At 41.6% G+C, this 17,793-nt stretch overlaps 1 protein-coding gene across 1 annotated transcript in view; it reads right to left on the bottom strand.

Annotated features, from left to right (window-relative positions):
• The window catches only part of pinx1 (PIN2 (TERF1) interacting telomerase inhibitor 1), a 47,339-nt gene that overhangs the window by 22,334 nt on the left and 7,212 nt on the right, over nt 1–17,793 (bottom strand). The window contains exon 6 of the mRNA XM_052096349.1: nt 11,609–11,694. Within this exon, the coding sequence (XP_051952309.1) occupies nt 11,609–11,694 (86 nt within the window). The remainder of the gene's footprint in view (nt 1–11,608; nt 11,695–17,793) is intronic.

Consider the following 17,793-nt stretch of genomic DNA (forward strand, 5'->3'; position numbering starts at 1 on the left):
CCACAAATGCGTCTGTGCGCCCATTCTCTGCCCGCTCTGTTACACGGCCAGCAACCATTCCTCTGTGTGTAAGTCCCGTGCCCATGACTATGCTTGCGCATCACGTAACAGATGTGACTCTTTCTCCATTCATTCCAATCGGGAAGTCACTCACAAAACAGCCTGTTCATGCTGTCTGCGAGCAATCATGCATGAACACACTAAACGCGCTCACACATTTTGTTCAGCACTCTGTGCGCGGCAATCAGAGCGAATTGGCCATTCACCCTCTAGCGTTACGCTTCAAAGCGTGGGAAGCTATTCCAGGGATATCCAAGTGGGTGTTAAGCACAATACAACAGGGCTATTTGCTACAGTTCGATCGCCGCCCCTCGCTTCAGAGCGTGGCTCGAAACCACTGTGAACACGGAAGCAGCGTGCATGCTTCGTTCAGAAATAACAAGCCTTCTGTGCAAAGGGCCATAGAAAAGTGCCACCCTCTCTGAGCGAGTCGGGGCTTTACAGCCGTTATTTTCTTGTTCCCAAGAAAGGCGGTGGCCTCAGACCCATATTAGATCTCAGGGTTTTGAACAAGGTGCTTGCAAAAGACCGTTCAAAATGCTTACAATCAGGAAACTCCTCGCGCATGTGCGCCAGGGGACTGGTTTATTTCTCTCGATCTGAAAGATGCATACTTTCAGATTCAGATAAATCCCGTCACAGGCCATTCTTGAGATTCAGCCGACGGCCAGGTTTATCAATACACCGTCCTTCCGTTCGGCCTGTCCTTAGCACCCGTACTTTCACGAAGTGCATGGATCGCGGCGCTCGCACCCCTGCGGAGTCAGGGTTTCGCGAATTCTGAACTATTTGGACGACTGGCTGATTATGGCTCAGTCACATATGGAGCTTCTGTCTCACAGAGCAGTTCTCCTCAGCCATCTGAACAGTTTGGGTCTTGCAGTCAATTGGACCAAGAGCTCACTACAGCCCAGTCAGACCATTTCCTTCCTGGGAATAGAACTAGACTCCGTGGTAATGACGGCTCGCTTATCTACACAGCGCGCGCGCCGTGTTCAGCGACTAGCCGCATCTTTTCAGATGAACAGCCTCACGCCTCTGAAGAAATTCCAGAGAGTGCTAGGTTACATGGCCTCAGCCGCAGCAGTACTTCAGCTGGGTTTACTGCACATCGCCCGCTTCAGCATTGGCTAAACACCCGCGCGTCTCGCCGGGCTTGGGCCACAGGCCGCCAGCCCATCAAGGTGACTCAGACCTGTATATCAGCTCTGCAGCCCTGGACAGTGGCCGAATGGTATCAGCGGGGAGTGACAATGGGAGCTGTATCTCGCCGAAAAGTCATCTCGACAGGCGGCGTCCAGCACGGGTTGGGGCGCGGTCTCGCGAGGGCTCTCCGGTTTTGACCTATGGTCAGTTCAGGAAAAGCTCCTTCACATAAATTGTCTGGAAATGATAGCGGTCGAGTGCGCGCTCGTGCGCTTTCTCCCGGTCATTCAAGGTCACCACGTCCTGGTCCGTTCGGACAACAGATCTGTGGTATCCTACCTAAACCGTCAGGGCGGTGTCAGATCCAGGAACCTCTTCCATCTGACAAAACGCATACTGAGTTGGTCCCAGTGCCACCTGCGCTCGCTGAGGGCGACGCGCGTGCCAGGCCACCTGAGCGGCGGCCCGGACAGACTGTCCAGAGAAAATATTCCCCCAGGGGAATGGTCCCTGCACGCTCAAACAGTCCAGGCGTTATGGCACCTATTCGGCAGAGCAGAGATAGACTTCTTTGCGTCCAAAGAGAACTCTCACTGCCCAATATTTTTCTCGAGCGAGGGCAGCTGGCCCAGGACTGGCCCAGGCGCCCGCTTACGCCTTCCCTCGCGTCTCGCTATTGCCACAGGTAATGCAGAGGATCAGGGAAGCAGCGTCACTCAGTGCTCCTCATAGCCCGGCGTTGGGAGAATCAGACATGGTTCCCGGAGCTTACGCAGCTGTCACTGACAGCGCCGTGGCCCATCCCAGTGAGAGCAGATCTCCTCTCTCAAGCTCGCAGCACAATCTGGCATCCCCACCCAGAGCGCCGGGCGCTGCATGCGTGGGTGATCAACGACTACCCGTCGCTCTGCCAGAAGGAGTAATAAACACCATCATACACGCTAGAGCCCCTTCCACGAGAAGACTCTATGCGTCAAAATGGTCTGTGTTCTCAAAATGGTGCACCGACAGAGACCTGGACCCGCGGACATGTGGGGTGTCGTCGCTGCTCGTATTTCTACAAGAGCTGCTGGATAAGGGCAGATCCCCATCCACGCTCAAAGTGTATGTGGCGGCCGTTGCGGCGTTCGCTTTTTACCCCATGACTGGCACGGCCAGTCATGGGGTAAAAACGAGCTGGTCATCCGCTTCCTCAGGGGAGCTAGAAGGATGAACCCCCCGCGCCCCACATCGGTTCCTATCTGGGATCTTTCTATAGTTCGCGAAACTATGAAAGCCCCCTCTTTCGAACCACTTCAATCAGTGGATTTGAAATACCTTTCACTCAAAACCGTTTTTCTGACTGCCCTGTCATCAGTCAAACGTGTGGGAGACCTTCACGCGCTGTCTGTCAGCGCTGCGTGTCTTGAGTTTGGACCAAGTGACTCCAAGGTCATTTTAAAGCCTAGACACGGCTATGTTCCCAAGGTGATCGGTACTCCTTTCAGAGCACAGGTCATTTCCCTATCGGCGCTGCCAGCATCCGATAGCGAACGCGACGCCAATCTCCTTTGCCCGGTCAGAGCACTGAGATTGTATACTGCGCGCTCCGCTGCTTTCAGGCGCTCCGAGCAGCTTTTCGTTTCGTTCGGAGGGCGCACCAAAGGTCTCGCCGCCTCGAAACAGACACTATCTAGATGGATAGTGGACGCTATTGCTGCTGCATATGCGTCAAAAGACCTGCCATGCCCGTTGGGCATTAGGGCTCACTCCACTAGAGGCATGGCATCCTCGTGGGCATGATCCAGCGGGATATCCATTCACGACATATGTGTGGCAGCGGGATGGACTTCCCCCTCCACCTTTGTCAGATTTTACAATATGGAAGTGCCCGCTCTGCAGGCAAAACTACTAGCGGTTTAATACGCTACAGCTCCCCTGGTGAGCTGCACTGATGGGACACATTCCACACAGACCGGCACCGCCGCTCTGTCGTTCACTTCCCACTATGTGCTTATGTATTACACAATCAATGACCCGCATTCTTGCCGGCCAAATATTATTTCCCCACTCATAAGGGCTCCCCGGGTCCCCCTTAATTCCCTGGGGCTCATACAGTGGATGCTTGGCGCGCACGGCGTTGACAATGGGTTCCCGTAGCGTAAGCTAGCTTACGCAATACTGAGAGAACCTCTCGTAAGAGAACGTATCGGTTACCTAACGTAACCTCGGTTCTCTCTAGATGAGGAACGAGTATTGGCGTAGCCGGCCGTTCTCGCGCCACGAGCGACTTTTCGCTTCAGTCAATGAAAACCAGGGTTCCAGCCTACGAACTACGCTTATATGCACTCTAGTCACGCCCATTTTGGCGGGCTTTGATGCAGTGAGCGCGCGACGCCTCTCATTGGATCGCGAGTTCGCCCAAGCTCGTCTATAGGCTGCAGCAGTTGCCACAGAGCAACCTATGAGCTCGCTAGCCAGCCCGCTCAAGGTCTGCAGCTGCCGCACTGCGTTGACAATGGATACAAAAATTAAGGATAATTTTTTGGCTTCAATATCTCAGAAAAGATGAATCTTTCCCGTAGCGTAAGCTAGCTTACGCAATACTCGTTCCCTCATCTAGAGAGAACCGAGGTTACGTTAGGTAACCGATACCTTATTATTATTTTGAATTTTAATTTAGTTTTTATTTCTACTTCATCTTCAATTTATCCATTCAATTTGGTTTTATCTAAAATGATGGGTGAAATACATGTAATCAAATACATTTAATGTGTTTAATCCATTTAATAAATGGAAATATTAAAACATTTATTCTACTACACTTTACAGTCCTCCTGCTGTGTCAAGGTGTGGCCTACTTCCCTAAAGTCAAGATAATTTTTTTTTTATAACAAACTTTCCTTAAGCTGGCATGTTGTTCTTTCACATTATATTTAGTATGGATAATAGGTCAATAGAGACTTCATTGTATTTTCTGACTTTTTGTGCCATTGAAATGCAAGTTCCAGCTTAACAGGTAACACACAGAGGTTGCACTATGTAACAGACGGAGTTCTACAATTTCCACCATGATCTATTTCATCCATCATATTAGTTTAAATATCCCTAATACGTAACATATTTGATTTTGTCTCTATATAGTCAACATTTTCAGTTATAAATGACTTTGCGCAGTAATGCAAGTCTGATAAAACGTGTTCTATTTAATAATTAGCAGAGTTGTGGAACATAGTTTTTGAAGTGTACTTACATTATCGATATTTCTGGATGAGAGCGGCAGAGCACGTGTGGCGAATGGCGATCTCTTTTCCCGCACACACATAAGAGCGTTAAATTTTTATTTATTTATTATAAAGCAAATTTAAAGTAATTTGAAAGAGTGCGCGCTGCTGCTGCTCTCATCCAGAATAAATCTCACGTAAAGACATATTCGGGTGAAAACTGATGCACAGTATCAAATACACAATGTATTATAGAGAGCATATCAATATAAAACTCAAGCCAAATCCCAGTCATTTAGAGGCAATTGAAGCTCCAAAAAAGGAGATAGTCACATAAAAGCAATCCATCAGACTCCTGTGATTTATTCAATGTCTTCTGAAGTGATCCAGTTGGTTTGGGTTGTGACAGACCAAAATAGAACTCCTTTTTTCACTGTACATCTAGCCATTGCAGTCTCTAGGCACGATCGTGATATCAAGTTCAATTACACTTCCTAATGCTTCACGCACACACAGAGCACTAGATGGCACTATACGAAGTGCAATCGAGCTTGAAATCATGATTGTGCCAATCAGGCCCGGATTACCCAATGGGCATTATGGGCACGGGCCCAGGGGCCCATGCGCACTTGGGGCCCAGGGGCCCATGCGCACTTGGGGCCCAAGCGAGGGGAAGATTTTATTTTTTTAAAAACAAAATTTCATTTCCGAAAACGGAGCGTATATTTGCACTATACGTGCTGGCCCGGTGCCTGTCTTTTTAGCAAAAAGACGCTCGACACAAAATAACTACTGTAGCGTAAGTCGTGAGGTGCATGATGGTAGCATTTGACGCGTTCGGCCAGAGTTCGAATCCGCCTTTTGCCGAACTCGCTCTTCTCCCTTTTCCCAACACATGCAGGTACTTACTGCTGGTGGTGACACGTACGCGTGCATTTGAGCAACACTGGCAACAAAACTAGCACTAGTGTAATTGCTAAATAAGTTAATTGCCATTATGCAACGTTTTAGAAAAGTATGAATTAGCAGAATATCCAGTGTTATGAAAACAGTAGGTCAACATAACTACAATGCATTCTTTAATTCCCTGTCTTATTCTGCCCTCTGGCATATCGAAATTAATACAAACCTTAACATAAAGAGACGGACAGTGTTATTAACAGACAGTAAAAATCATACTAATAATACTATGTAAAAAAAATCTGATGAGCCCAGAATATAAACTCAACGTGTTTAATTACACGTTATAAGCATTGCCGAATACACTCAAATGAGATCGACTCAGAAAAGACGTCAATAAATGCACGCGTCACCTGCTACATCCTCTTTGTTGCATGCGCAAATTATGATCACTAATACAAAATACAACATTTTATTCACAAAAATGTCTCTATTTGTAGAAATTGCTGCACATTCGTTGAATTCTGAATTTTGCACACATAAGTTGAAAGCAATTTGTTTGTGGATAGTGGATAGGCACAGGCTATCCTAGAAGAACATATCTGCAACATTTATCAAGTTCACGGATAATTGTGTGTGCATCTGATCTATTAAATTAGTATTATTAAGCTAGACAGACAGATAGACAGACAGCCCCTGAGGAGAGGAGGAGAGCATGAGACAGACAGACAGACCCTGAGGAGAGGAGGAGGTATTGTGTGTGTGTGTGTGTGTGTGTGTGTGTGTGTGTGTGTGTGTGTGAGAGAGAGAGAGAACAACTTACATGAAATATAGTATTATCAAAAAAAACAAAAACAAGCTGCTTTATTTTACATTTGATTTACATTTACATTTAGGGCGTTTGGCAGATGCTTTCATCCAAAGCGACTTACATGTAGTACATTTGTCAATAGTTGGACAGGTCATACACCAGCAATTGTAATTTGTATTGTAAGCAACCAATATTATACCATAATACTTACAGCATCTTGTAATGTGTCCACTACCATTTCACTATCATTCAATCATCAAACAAAGTGCCATTAGGGGCCATGAATAATAAAGTGCTAAATACATAAGTGCAGAATTTTTTTACTATAAAGAAGAGAGTATAAAGAAGAGTAAAAAAGTTCTGTTAAGATGACCTATACTGTTTGCATCTTTTTCATCACAGGAAGAGGAGAGGGGGAGAGAGACAAAGAGCGGCAGTCCCTGTAGAGCCGAGGAGTAGAGGACAGGAGAGGAAGAGAGAGACAGACAGGAAAGCTACATTAATGGGTGTGTGTACGTGTTTGTGTGTTAATTATGGAAGAATTTGATTCATATAACTGGATTGGTAAAGGTGAGGCACTATGTGCTTGCATATGCCAGCTAGTTGCTTGCTATAGGTGTTACCAGCAAATAGTAAACAAAAATTCAAAAGCTTGATTGTGTGGGTGGGGTGGGGGGCCCTACAAGACATTGTGCCCAGGGGCCTCTGAATTCTTAATCCGGGCCTGGTGCCAATGAACAGTGAAGAGGAGTTACATTTTGGTCTGTTCACAAACAAAACCAGCTGAATCACTTCAGAAGAAAATGATTAAACTGCAGGAATCAGATGAATAATGTTTATGCTGACTTTATCTCCTTTTTGATCACCATTCACTTGCATTGTATGGACCTACAGAGCTGAAATATTCTACTAAAAACCTTTGAGTTCTTTCAGAAAAAGAAAATCCTACACATCTTATATGGCATGAGGGGTGAGTAAATTATGAAGTTTCATTTTTGGGTGAAGTTTAACATATTTAATAGCCTTCATTTTAATACTTTTGAATGGCCAGCAAATTCCCTGCTTTTAGAAATAGAATTCAAGTTGTGAAATAAACAACAAAAGTCAGTATAGCCTGATCAAATACACCAAAACAAAAATGGAGCAACACTGAGCTCCAAAACATCATTGTATTTCTGCTTGCAAATTACTAGGCACAGAAATAAAATAAAAATAAAAGTAAAAAAGGACCCACAAAGAAAATAGAAACATGCAAGAGCTGGTACAGCAACCTTCAAATTGAGTCAAAACTGCTAACTATTAGTCATGTAACCAGAAACTCAAAATAATCCCCCAAGTTTCAGGGGTTTCAAGTGATCATCAGCAATTCTGGTTTTTACTCATTTCACTGCATCCTGTACCCGGGAGATGATGGGTACAGTGTTGTTTGTGCCCACAAGCATCCTATCTGAAGTACACTACCTGATTTGACCACAGAGGTGGCTAACAGGAGTATGGGGGTGAAAGAGAGAGAGAGGGTGCAAATCCGTTAAGGGGATTTAAGCGATATCCTTGCCTACAGTGTGACTCGTGGGTGGAGTCAGACTGCAAGTTATGACATGGATGATTATCAGCCTGCAGCTTTCTGTGACAGGTCATGTGACAGAAGAGTTCAGTGGTGCTTCAAATGTATGCTCAACTGTCAGGTAACTTGCCGATCTCAATTTTATTCACATATTTTATGCAACAGCTCAAGAGTTCTCCATGTCATCTCAGCTGTTGAGGAAAATAACTTGGAGTTGAAATCAAAATAAAGTCAAAATTACTCTGCCTCGTGGGGAAGATTATCAGTAGGTACATTCTTAAATTGCATTTGGTTCCTCACACAAAGCTGCTGTATTGTTCTTTCTGGAGCTTGGCAGTCATGGTTACTATGATCTGTCATTGTATGACAAGAGCTTTACAAACATTTCTCAGTTTGTTACACAGAATAAAATAAGAGCACACAGGTTTAGAAAAAGTGGTTGACCGATATGGGTTTTTAATGGCTCGATATCCAGAGAGCAGTGTGGCGATAGGCCGATACAATGCCGATATAGCACACAATTTAATATAGTAAATAACAAACATACAATTGCCAAATACACACACACACACACACACACACACATACAACACCGGTCAAAAAGTTTTGAAACATCCTTTATTATAATTTTTTTTTTTTCCACATTTTAGAATAATAGTATTCTAATGTATTTCTAAACTATGGAATAACTAAATAAATGGAACTATGGGAATTATGTTGTGACAAAACAAAATCCAAAATAAATCAAAACTGTGTTATATTTTAGCATCTTCAAAGTAGTCCCCCTTTGCCTAGAGTTTGCAGAAATGTACTCTTGACATTTTCTCAAGCAACTTCTTGAGGTTTCACCCTGGGATGCTTATTAAACAGTATTGAAGGAGTTCCCATCTTTGTTGGGCACTTATTGGCTGCTTTTCTTTATTATTTGGTCCAAGTGATCAATTTCAAAACACATATACACATATATATATATATATATATATATATATATATATATATATATATATACACACACACACACACACTCACACTCACCTAAAGGATTATTAGGAACACCTGTTCAATTTCTCATTAATGCAATTATCTAATCAACCAATCACACGGCAGTTGCTTCAATGCATTTAGGGGTGTGGTCCTGGTTAAGACAATCTCCTGAACTCCAAACTGAATGTCAGAATGGGACAGAAAGGTGATTTAAGCAATTTTGAGCGTGGCATGGTTGTTGGTGCCAGACGGGCCGGTCTGAGTATTTCACAATCTGCTCAGTTACTGGGATTTTCACGCACAACCATTTCTAGGGTTTACAAAGAATGGTGTGAAAAGGGAAAAACATCCAGTATACGGCAGTCCTGTGGGCCGAAAATGCCTTGTTGATGCTAGAGGTCAGAGGAGAATGGGCCGACTGATTCAAGCTGATAGAAGAGCAACTTTGCCTGAAATAACCACTCGTTACAACCGAGGTATGCAGCAAAGCATTTGTGAAGCCACAACACGCACAACTTTGAGGCGGGTGGGCTACAACAGCAGAAGACCCCACCGGGTACCACTCATCTCCACTACAAATAGGAAAAAGAGGCTACAATTTGCAAGAGCTCACCAAAATTGGACAGTTGAAGACTGGAAAAATGTTGCCTGGTCTGATGAGTCTCGATTTCTGTTGAGACATTCAGATGGTAGAGTCAGAATTTGGCGTAAACAGAATGAGAACATGGATCCATCATGCCTTGTTACCACTGTGCAGGCTGGTGGTGGTGGTGTAATGGTGTGGGGGATGTTTTCTTGGCACACTTTAGGCCCCTTAGTGCCAATTGGGCATGGTTTAATGCCACGGCCTACCTGAGCATTGTTTCTGACCATGTCCATCCCTTTATGGCCACCATGTACCCATCCCATACTTGCAGCAGGATAATGCACCATGTCACAAAGCTCAAATCATTTCAAATTGGTTTCTTGAACATGACAATGAGTTCACTGTACTAAAATGGTCCCCACAGTCACCAGATCTCAACCCAATAGAGCATCTTTGGGATGTGGTGGAACGGGAGCTTTGTGCACTGGATGTGCATCCCACAAATCTCCATCAACTGCAAGAAGCTATCCTATCAATATGGGCCAACATTTCTAAAGAATGCATTCAGCACCTTGTTGAATCAATGCCACGTAGAATTAAGGCAGTTCTGAAGGCGAAAGGGGGTCAAACACAGTATTAGTACGGTGTTCCTAATAATCCTTTAGGTGAGTGATATATATATATATATATATATATATATATATTACACAATTTTAGTTTTAGAATGAAATAAATTAATATGGTGGCACAAATATATTTTTGTCTACAAAACCAATTTCAAACATTTAAGCATATGCATTCAGATGAAAAGATTTTTAAGATCATGAGAAGTGTTTCAAAACTTTTGACTTTTTGTGTATAAACACTTATTAGCACTACATTTACTCAATTTCACACAAAACTAAAAATGCATATTGTATTTTAAATGGTAGATAGTGGTTTCTTCAGACTTCTGTAGGAATTTATTTGCATCTGAAGAAATTGTTAATATATTAGGTAGGAAATAACCGTACGCACAATAGTACAGCAACCATGGATGGCATGTGCGCATTAACAAAATCGCATTTACTCAATAAATACAGTATCAAACCAAATGTACATACAGTGCATAGTGAATAAGACACTTACATAGCACACGTGAAGTGATTTTACCACTATAATTAATTATAATTGGGCTGCATCCGAAAACATAGGCAGCTGACTTTGCTGCCTAATCAGTTAATAGCTTAACTGACAACTGTTTTGAATGAATGGCACTCTTAAGGAAACTGGTCTCCAAAGAGTTTGAGAAGCACCTTATTTTCATCCTACCTCCGTATACAGCCTCCGGAGGCAGCACTTTCCTTGTTTCGGACGCAGCTTTGAAGTTGCACTCACACACTTCGGATCCAGCGTGAGCAGCAATCTATTGACAGTTTAAACGGCCTGGATCGCCTACTTGGATTGACACGGAGTGACCGTCATGATTGGTGAATCAGAGGAACTTTTGATCCTGAAGTTTTTGATTCTGGCTGATAGAATACACGCGCTACAGAGGAAGATATTAGAGGAGCGCTTGACGGGAAGAAAATGCTGGATTTTTCTGAGGTTCATGAATAACATCTGTTTAAATGATATCTACATATTTGCAAACAGAATATAATACAAGTTTTATTGATATTTGCCTTTTATCATTAGAAAAGAAAGTTAAGTGACAGGGAACTGTTGAGGAGTGACTGTTAAAATACATAAATTAAACGCTCCACAGGAGGCTGAATATGCTGAAGTTGTGAGGTTGGGTTATTACAGCTGTTTAAACAAGATATGTGCATATTTGCAGACGGTATATGATATTTGCTTAATTGATATTTGCTTTTGTATCATTAGACAAGACAGTTAAAAGTTACAGGGAACAGTTGAAGAGAGTGAGGGAGAATGAACAGGCGAGCACTTTAACATTATGAGCTCAAACGTGTTTGCCGTGGCTCTGATATGAGGACAGTTTAAATGACACCATTATTGTAGAAACACAATGGCACTTAACAAGAAAACGAAAACCATGATAGGTCGTTTACATGTCTCAGTTGCTTCACATGAAAGCAGGCGATTCTCAGTGACCTCAAGAAACAAATTGTCCAAGCAGGACATTTAATCGGCTGATGCTGATAATTAAAAAAAGTCTGAATACCGGCCGATTTATCAGCCTTGGCGATCAGTCGAACACTATTTAGGATGACATGAAAGTAAATACTAAAATAATTTTAATTTATGGGCGAATTATTCCTTTAAATTAAGTATTAGTCAATTCTGAATGGAGGGGAGTAAAATATAAAACAACATGACACCACATCAACAGGGCTCACCACATTGCTTACCTCATCTTGGTTTCTTGTTTCTCTTTTCGATCTCTTCCCAAAAATACAAGCCAGGTCTGATTCACTGCGACTGGACAAGTCCTTTCCTGTGAGAAAAGGTTAAAAACATGGTGACTTAATAGATTTCTGATATTATACCACACAATAGAACATGTAAACATGAAGTGCTCTGCTTCAAGCTTGTCCAGTGAGGGCAGCAGGGTTCATATCACTTGCACACTCTAATGCCAAACCTGTCAAGCAAACATGTGCTCTCCCAAATACACGCTATTGATAATTGAAAGACGTTACTGAAAGCTCATCCCGAATGACAATCTGCAAATCCGTTTGCAACCCATTTTACTTTTGTAAAGGTAAACTTTTGGATCACCTGAATCAGAGTTCTCTAAACAATGGCAAAATAGCAATTTGGCTATTCGTTTAAAAAAAACAAATTGTTCACAATAAGACCAGGAACATGCAGTCAGTTTTGAACTTTAAAAAGGTATGTATGTTTATTAACATTTCACAAACTTTTGGAGAGATAAAGAAAACGTTTCCAGTCACAACCTGTTGTCAAACGAATATTTTTCAAGTGGGATTCAACTACATAATTCATTGATTTAAATGGTCACTGGACAGTCTTGAACTCCTGCCGAGAGGAAAGGTTTAGAGGTAGTAGGGCATGTTGCGTGGTCGCAGGGGATGAAACAGCTGAGAAAAAACAAATGTGCAGGGACGGCCCCGTTTTCCAGCATCTCAAAGGCTCCAGGAGAGTCTGGGCGGCCATCTCAGCCACAAGCCCTGTTCGTCCAGCTGCATCCTCTTCCTTCAACCAGCTCCTGATAACACGCTCTTATTTATTGCTCTAGGGTCTGTTTCACAGTGGATTTCAAAGGAGAAACCTTGCCTTCAAGTTTGTTTGGTGTTTATTGCCATATCAGCTACAATGGCTATTTCATGGCAAATACAAGTAGCAATAAAAAAAAAATTCATAAATACACAGCTTGCAAAAACAATACATAGAAAAAAGGAACACTATTCAAACCAATTCTATAAAAATCCATTAGTTGCACTTCTCCTTGCCTTCAAGTAACTAAGGTATCCTGTGAGCAGAAAACCAGGCTCAACAGGCTTTTCACTGATTAACATGGACATCAAGTGGAGCACAAAAATGACCTCTTCACATTTGGCACAGTGATCAATCAAACTCAGGTTTTGGGTGTAAATACAAGTGGCACAGAAAATCTTTAAGAAATTGAGCTCCTCAAAGAGACCAAAAGGCATTGAAGAGCAGAGGTATAGATATATTAACTATTCACGATACATTTGCAATGATTGTGCTGGCGATATAAAATTAAAACAAAATTGTGAATATAGACTGCGTCTCACGACATGCAAGTATGTGAGCGTTACGACAGATTTTATGCTAATAGCATATTTGAATGAAATTTAATAGCAAAAACAATTTGGTAAATCTACTTTCAGTGAATAAATTGTGTCAAGTTTAAAAAAAAAGAACATTTCAAAACACATATTCAGCTATTTGTTTGCATAAATATCTAAAGTGTTCACTTAACATTTTGCGTGGCAGTTTTACTAAAAATGTCTGTAGGTCATTTTTTTTATGTATTTTTATTAGTGCTGTCAGTTGAAAAAAATTGTTTAATTACGATTAAATCGCAGATTTTTAAAGCATTTAAATTAGACTCTAAATAAACTTATTTTGATGTCAAAGTTCATTTATTTCCTTAGGAAAGAAAACAAAACAATGTTACAATATAATGCTTTAACATTTTCCAAACAAAAGCTTTCATAGTATTAAGATAGAAATGCTCTAAAATAGCACCAATTCAAGTAACATAACATTTCCCAAAGTCTAAGGGGAAGATTCGCTAATTGAAAGAACTAGTCCCCCCATAGGTTGCATATTCTTTGCAATGGGCATTAAATCTCTTAAACTCTCATCCTCCACAATATTAATCAGCCAGCAGACTGCTATCCGCTTTGTTACAGCAATCGTGATGTGTTCAAATTGTTCATTATTCACGCCAGAGCCAGTGTCAAGCACCACTTTGAACTCCAAATGAAAAGCGCTTGCAGACAAAAATTCTGCATTTTGGTAAGCGTTAAGACTTGGTGTGCCTCTGTGGTTATTAAAATGTACCTCACTTAGGCTGAAAAATAATTGATTTCTGTTACAATTTCAATCTAGGCTTGTTTGGTACAACAAATAGCGATAGGAAATCCATCTTTCCCCATCACTTTATCCAGGACACTGATTTACTGCTGTGTGTGTATGTGTCAGTGTAAATAGTCTGGGTGGACACATGACAAAGATTTCTCCCTTCCAACAAGTTTTTACACTGGTTTATGCTGTATTAACAGTAAATGCATTTATCGCGATTAAAAAGAAAACGTGTTAAACTTTAATCACATGCGATTAACACACATTCATTTTGACAGCTCACGTTTTTATATTGGTGCATATAAAATGAAAATGATTAAATATTGTTCCTGCAAGATCAAAACTTGATTATGTATTTTCCATTTGTTTGATTGATTCCTCTAATTGAAAAAAAAAACACAACCCAAGCCATTTCAAAAAAAGTTTATATTGACATATATTGAATTTTGTCAAAAAAAATTGAAAAATATAATGAATAATTTTAACTATATTGCCCAGCTTGTTCATATGAGGTTATGAAATCCTGCCAGGAGCAAGGTCACCGTTGAGATGGCAACGAATGTGACGGAACTCTGGCCAAACCAGATTAGCAATCACAGAAGCTTTTTCGGATCGACTTGCTAATCTGACAAGCGAAATACTAACTGACTGCCTCATAAGACACCTGGATGAGCTCTTCAGTTACAATTAAACAAGGAAAAGGTGTTTTCTGGAACAAGAAGTGCCAGATCAGATGTTCTTTTTACCATCCAAGCAGGACATGGTCATGATAATATATTATTTGCCCTGGTTTTGTCTATCAAAAAAAACTGGTTAATTATTCATGAAAGGGTCCAAAATGGTTTCGTTCATCTGTATAACAGCTTGACCCACTCAGCCACACAGATGATGAAGTGCTTACAGTTCAACTCGCATTAAGAAATACTGGATCAGATGATAAATGGGTAGCCAATTAAATCTGGGTTACTGGTTTACACCGCTTGTGGCCAAGAGGGGGTTTGGTGATGCCGGTGCCTTTCTCCAGTCCTGAAAGCCATCAATCTTTGAAACAAGCTACCTCACGGTAAAAATCGGTGTTCAGCTAGCCACTTTCCTGAAAGATTAGTCCAACAGAAATGTATCAATTTAAATCAAGAGGTTTTAGATATCATGAGAAACAAATTCTGTTAAATGACTCCAATCTATTGACTGGCAGTGTAAATCAGACTAAATTATTTAAATTAGCAGGTAACATATCAAAAGTTCCAGGACAAGAGGACAACTTTTAAACATTAGAAATAACTAATTTACCGATGTTATATTAATTACAGATCTTAACCTAGCAACGGCTTCAGTGGGGCATAACCAGGAAACTTTCAATAGGTGAGGCTTTCTATGGGTTACAGAGCAACTAAAATCAGCAAAAGGTGATCCAATCACCAAAGCCACCCCTGGGGACATGGGTGGAACCGGACTAAGTGAGACAATGAGCCAATTGGCATAACAACAAACCACAAGTCCATTAGCAGTTGTAACAAACAAAGTCATGTTTGTTAACTGTCCTTGAAATGTCAAGATTCAGTTTCACTTTTAGACATGGCAACATAACCCTTGCGAAGATCGATTAGATTATTTTGGGATAATATTACATAGAATGTATGTTAAAAGAACAGTCTTCTTTCAAGGAACCAGATAGCTGTCATAATGCCACAGTTGTGATAAAAATTAAAGAGAATTGTATCTAAATTTCATTATCAAAATTTTTAACGGTTAACCTTTTAAGGGCTAATTGTGATGCATATACAATTTATTGTCAATTAAACTAGTATATTCAAATGATTTTGCTGGCAATATAAAATACACCAATGGGAAAAATCAATCTGAAAAAGACCAATGTCATGGGCCAGGACGTCAGAGACACCCCTTCCATAAACATTGGTAGCTACACCCTAGAAGCCGTTCAGGACTTCACCTACTTGGGTTCCACAATCACCTGCAATTTGACCCTTGTCACAGAGATTGACAAGTACATTGGGAAGGCATCTACATCTATGCTCAGGCTGACCAAAAGAGTATGGGAGAACAAATCCCTAACGCTCAACACAAAGGTTCAGTTGTACCGTGCCCTTAGCACCCTCCTCTAAGGGTCTGAGCCTTGGGCAACATACGCCCATCAAGAACACCGTCTAAACACATTCCACCTCCGCTGTGTCAGGCGCATTCTCTGTATTAGATGGCAAGATCGCAATCTCAACACCTCGGTCCTCAACATGGCCAACATTCCTAGCATGTACTCACTACTCAGTCAAAGGCACCTAAGGTGGCTTGGACACGTGTGTCACATGCGGGATGGCAAAAGGATGTCTTGTACGGTGAGCTGGCATCAGGCACACGAGCCACTGGTCGCCCAGTCCTGCACTTCAAAGATGCCTGTAAACGGGATATGAAGAGATGTGATATCAACCCGGTTGACTGGGAGCAAAATGCCGGCGACAGACTCAGCTGGCAGCAGGCTGTGAAAATAGGTCTCAGGAGAGGTGAGGAGAAAAGACACTCCGTCTGGCAGACCAAGAGGGAGCGACGCAAAGAAAAAGCAGCGAATACCTCTGGAGCTGTAACCGCATTCACTTGCAATTACTGTGGCAAGGATTGTCCATCAAGGTTTGGCCTACCAAGTCATTCTAGGCGCTGCAATATGGTAAGGTGCAAAAAAAAAAAAAAAAAAAATTGTCTTTCGAGACATACAGGCCTATACAATAAAATAAACCAATATTGAATGTTGCAATGATTTTAATGCATTTTTGGGGGGGCTATTGTATTTCCAAAAAAGTAATTGATCATTTATGTAATCTTTGTCTTGCAACAGATTAATGAAAGTGATAAGACGTTTTAATGTCTCCAAATGAAATTTCAGAAGCAAAAACTACAATTATTTTAAACTAGATTTTTACTGAATTGTATTACTGTCTATTAAATCTTACATGAAACATGTGGAATCCATTTGCCTGCAACAATGGTTAAAGGTTATAAAAATGCAGAGCAAATAGACTAGATAAACAAATATGGCTGAAAATATATATATATATATATATATATATATATATATATATATATATATACAGTGAGGAAAATAAGTATTTGAACACCCTGCTATTTTGCAAGTTCTCCCACTTAGAAATCATGGAGGGGTCTGAAATTGTCATCGTAGGTGCATGTCCACTGTGAGAGACATAATCTAAAAAAAAATCCAGAAAATCACAATGTATGATTTTTTTAACTATTTATTTGTATGATACAGCTGCAAATAAGTATTTGAACACCTGAGAAAATCAATGTTAATATTTGGTACAGTAGCCTTTGTTTGCAATTACAGAGGTCAAACGTTTCCTGTAGTTTTTCACCAGGTTTGCACACACTGCAGGAGGGATTTTGGCCCACTCCTCAACACAGATCTTCTCTAGATCAGTAAGGTTTCTGGGCTGTCGCTGAGAAACACGGAGTTTGAGCTCCCCCCAAAGATTCTCTATTGGGTTTAGGTCTGGAGACTGGCTAGGCCACGCCAGAACCTTGATATGCTTCTTACAGAGCCACTCCTTGGTTATCCTGGCTGTGTGCTTCGGGTCATTGTCATTTTGGAAGACCCAGCCTCGACCCATCTTCAATGCTCTAACTGAGGGAAGGAGGTTGTTCCCCAAAATCTCGCAATACATGGCCCCGGTCATCCTCTCCTTAATACAGTGCAATCGCCCTGTCCCATGTGCAGAAAAACACCCCCAAAGCATGGTGCTACCACCCCCATGCTTCACAGTAGGGATGGTGTTCTTGGGATGGTACTCATCATTCTTCTTCCTCCAAACACGGTTAGTGGAATTATGACCAAAAAGTTCTATTTTGGTCTCATCTGACCACATGACTTTCTCTCATGACACCTCTGGATCATCCAAATGGTCATTGGCAAACTTAAGACGGGCCTTGACATGTGCTGGTTTAAGCAGGGGAACCTTCCGTGCCATGCATGATTTCAAAGCATGACGTCTTA

The sequence above is a fragment of the Xyrauchen texanus genome, chromosome 28 (genome assembly GCF_025860055.1).
Source record: "Xyrauchen texanus isolate HMW12.3.18 chromosome 28, RBS_HiC_50CHRs, whole genome shotgun sequence".
Lineage (NCBI taxonomy): Eukaryota > Metazoa > Chordata > Actinopteri > Cypriniformes > Catostomidae > Xyrauchen > Xyrauchen texanus.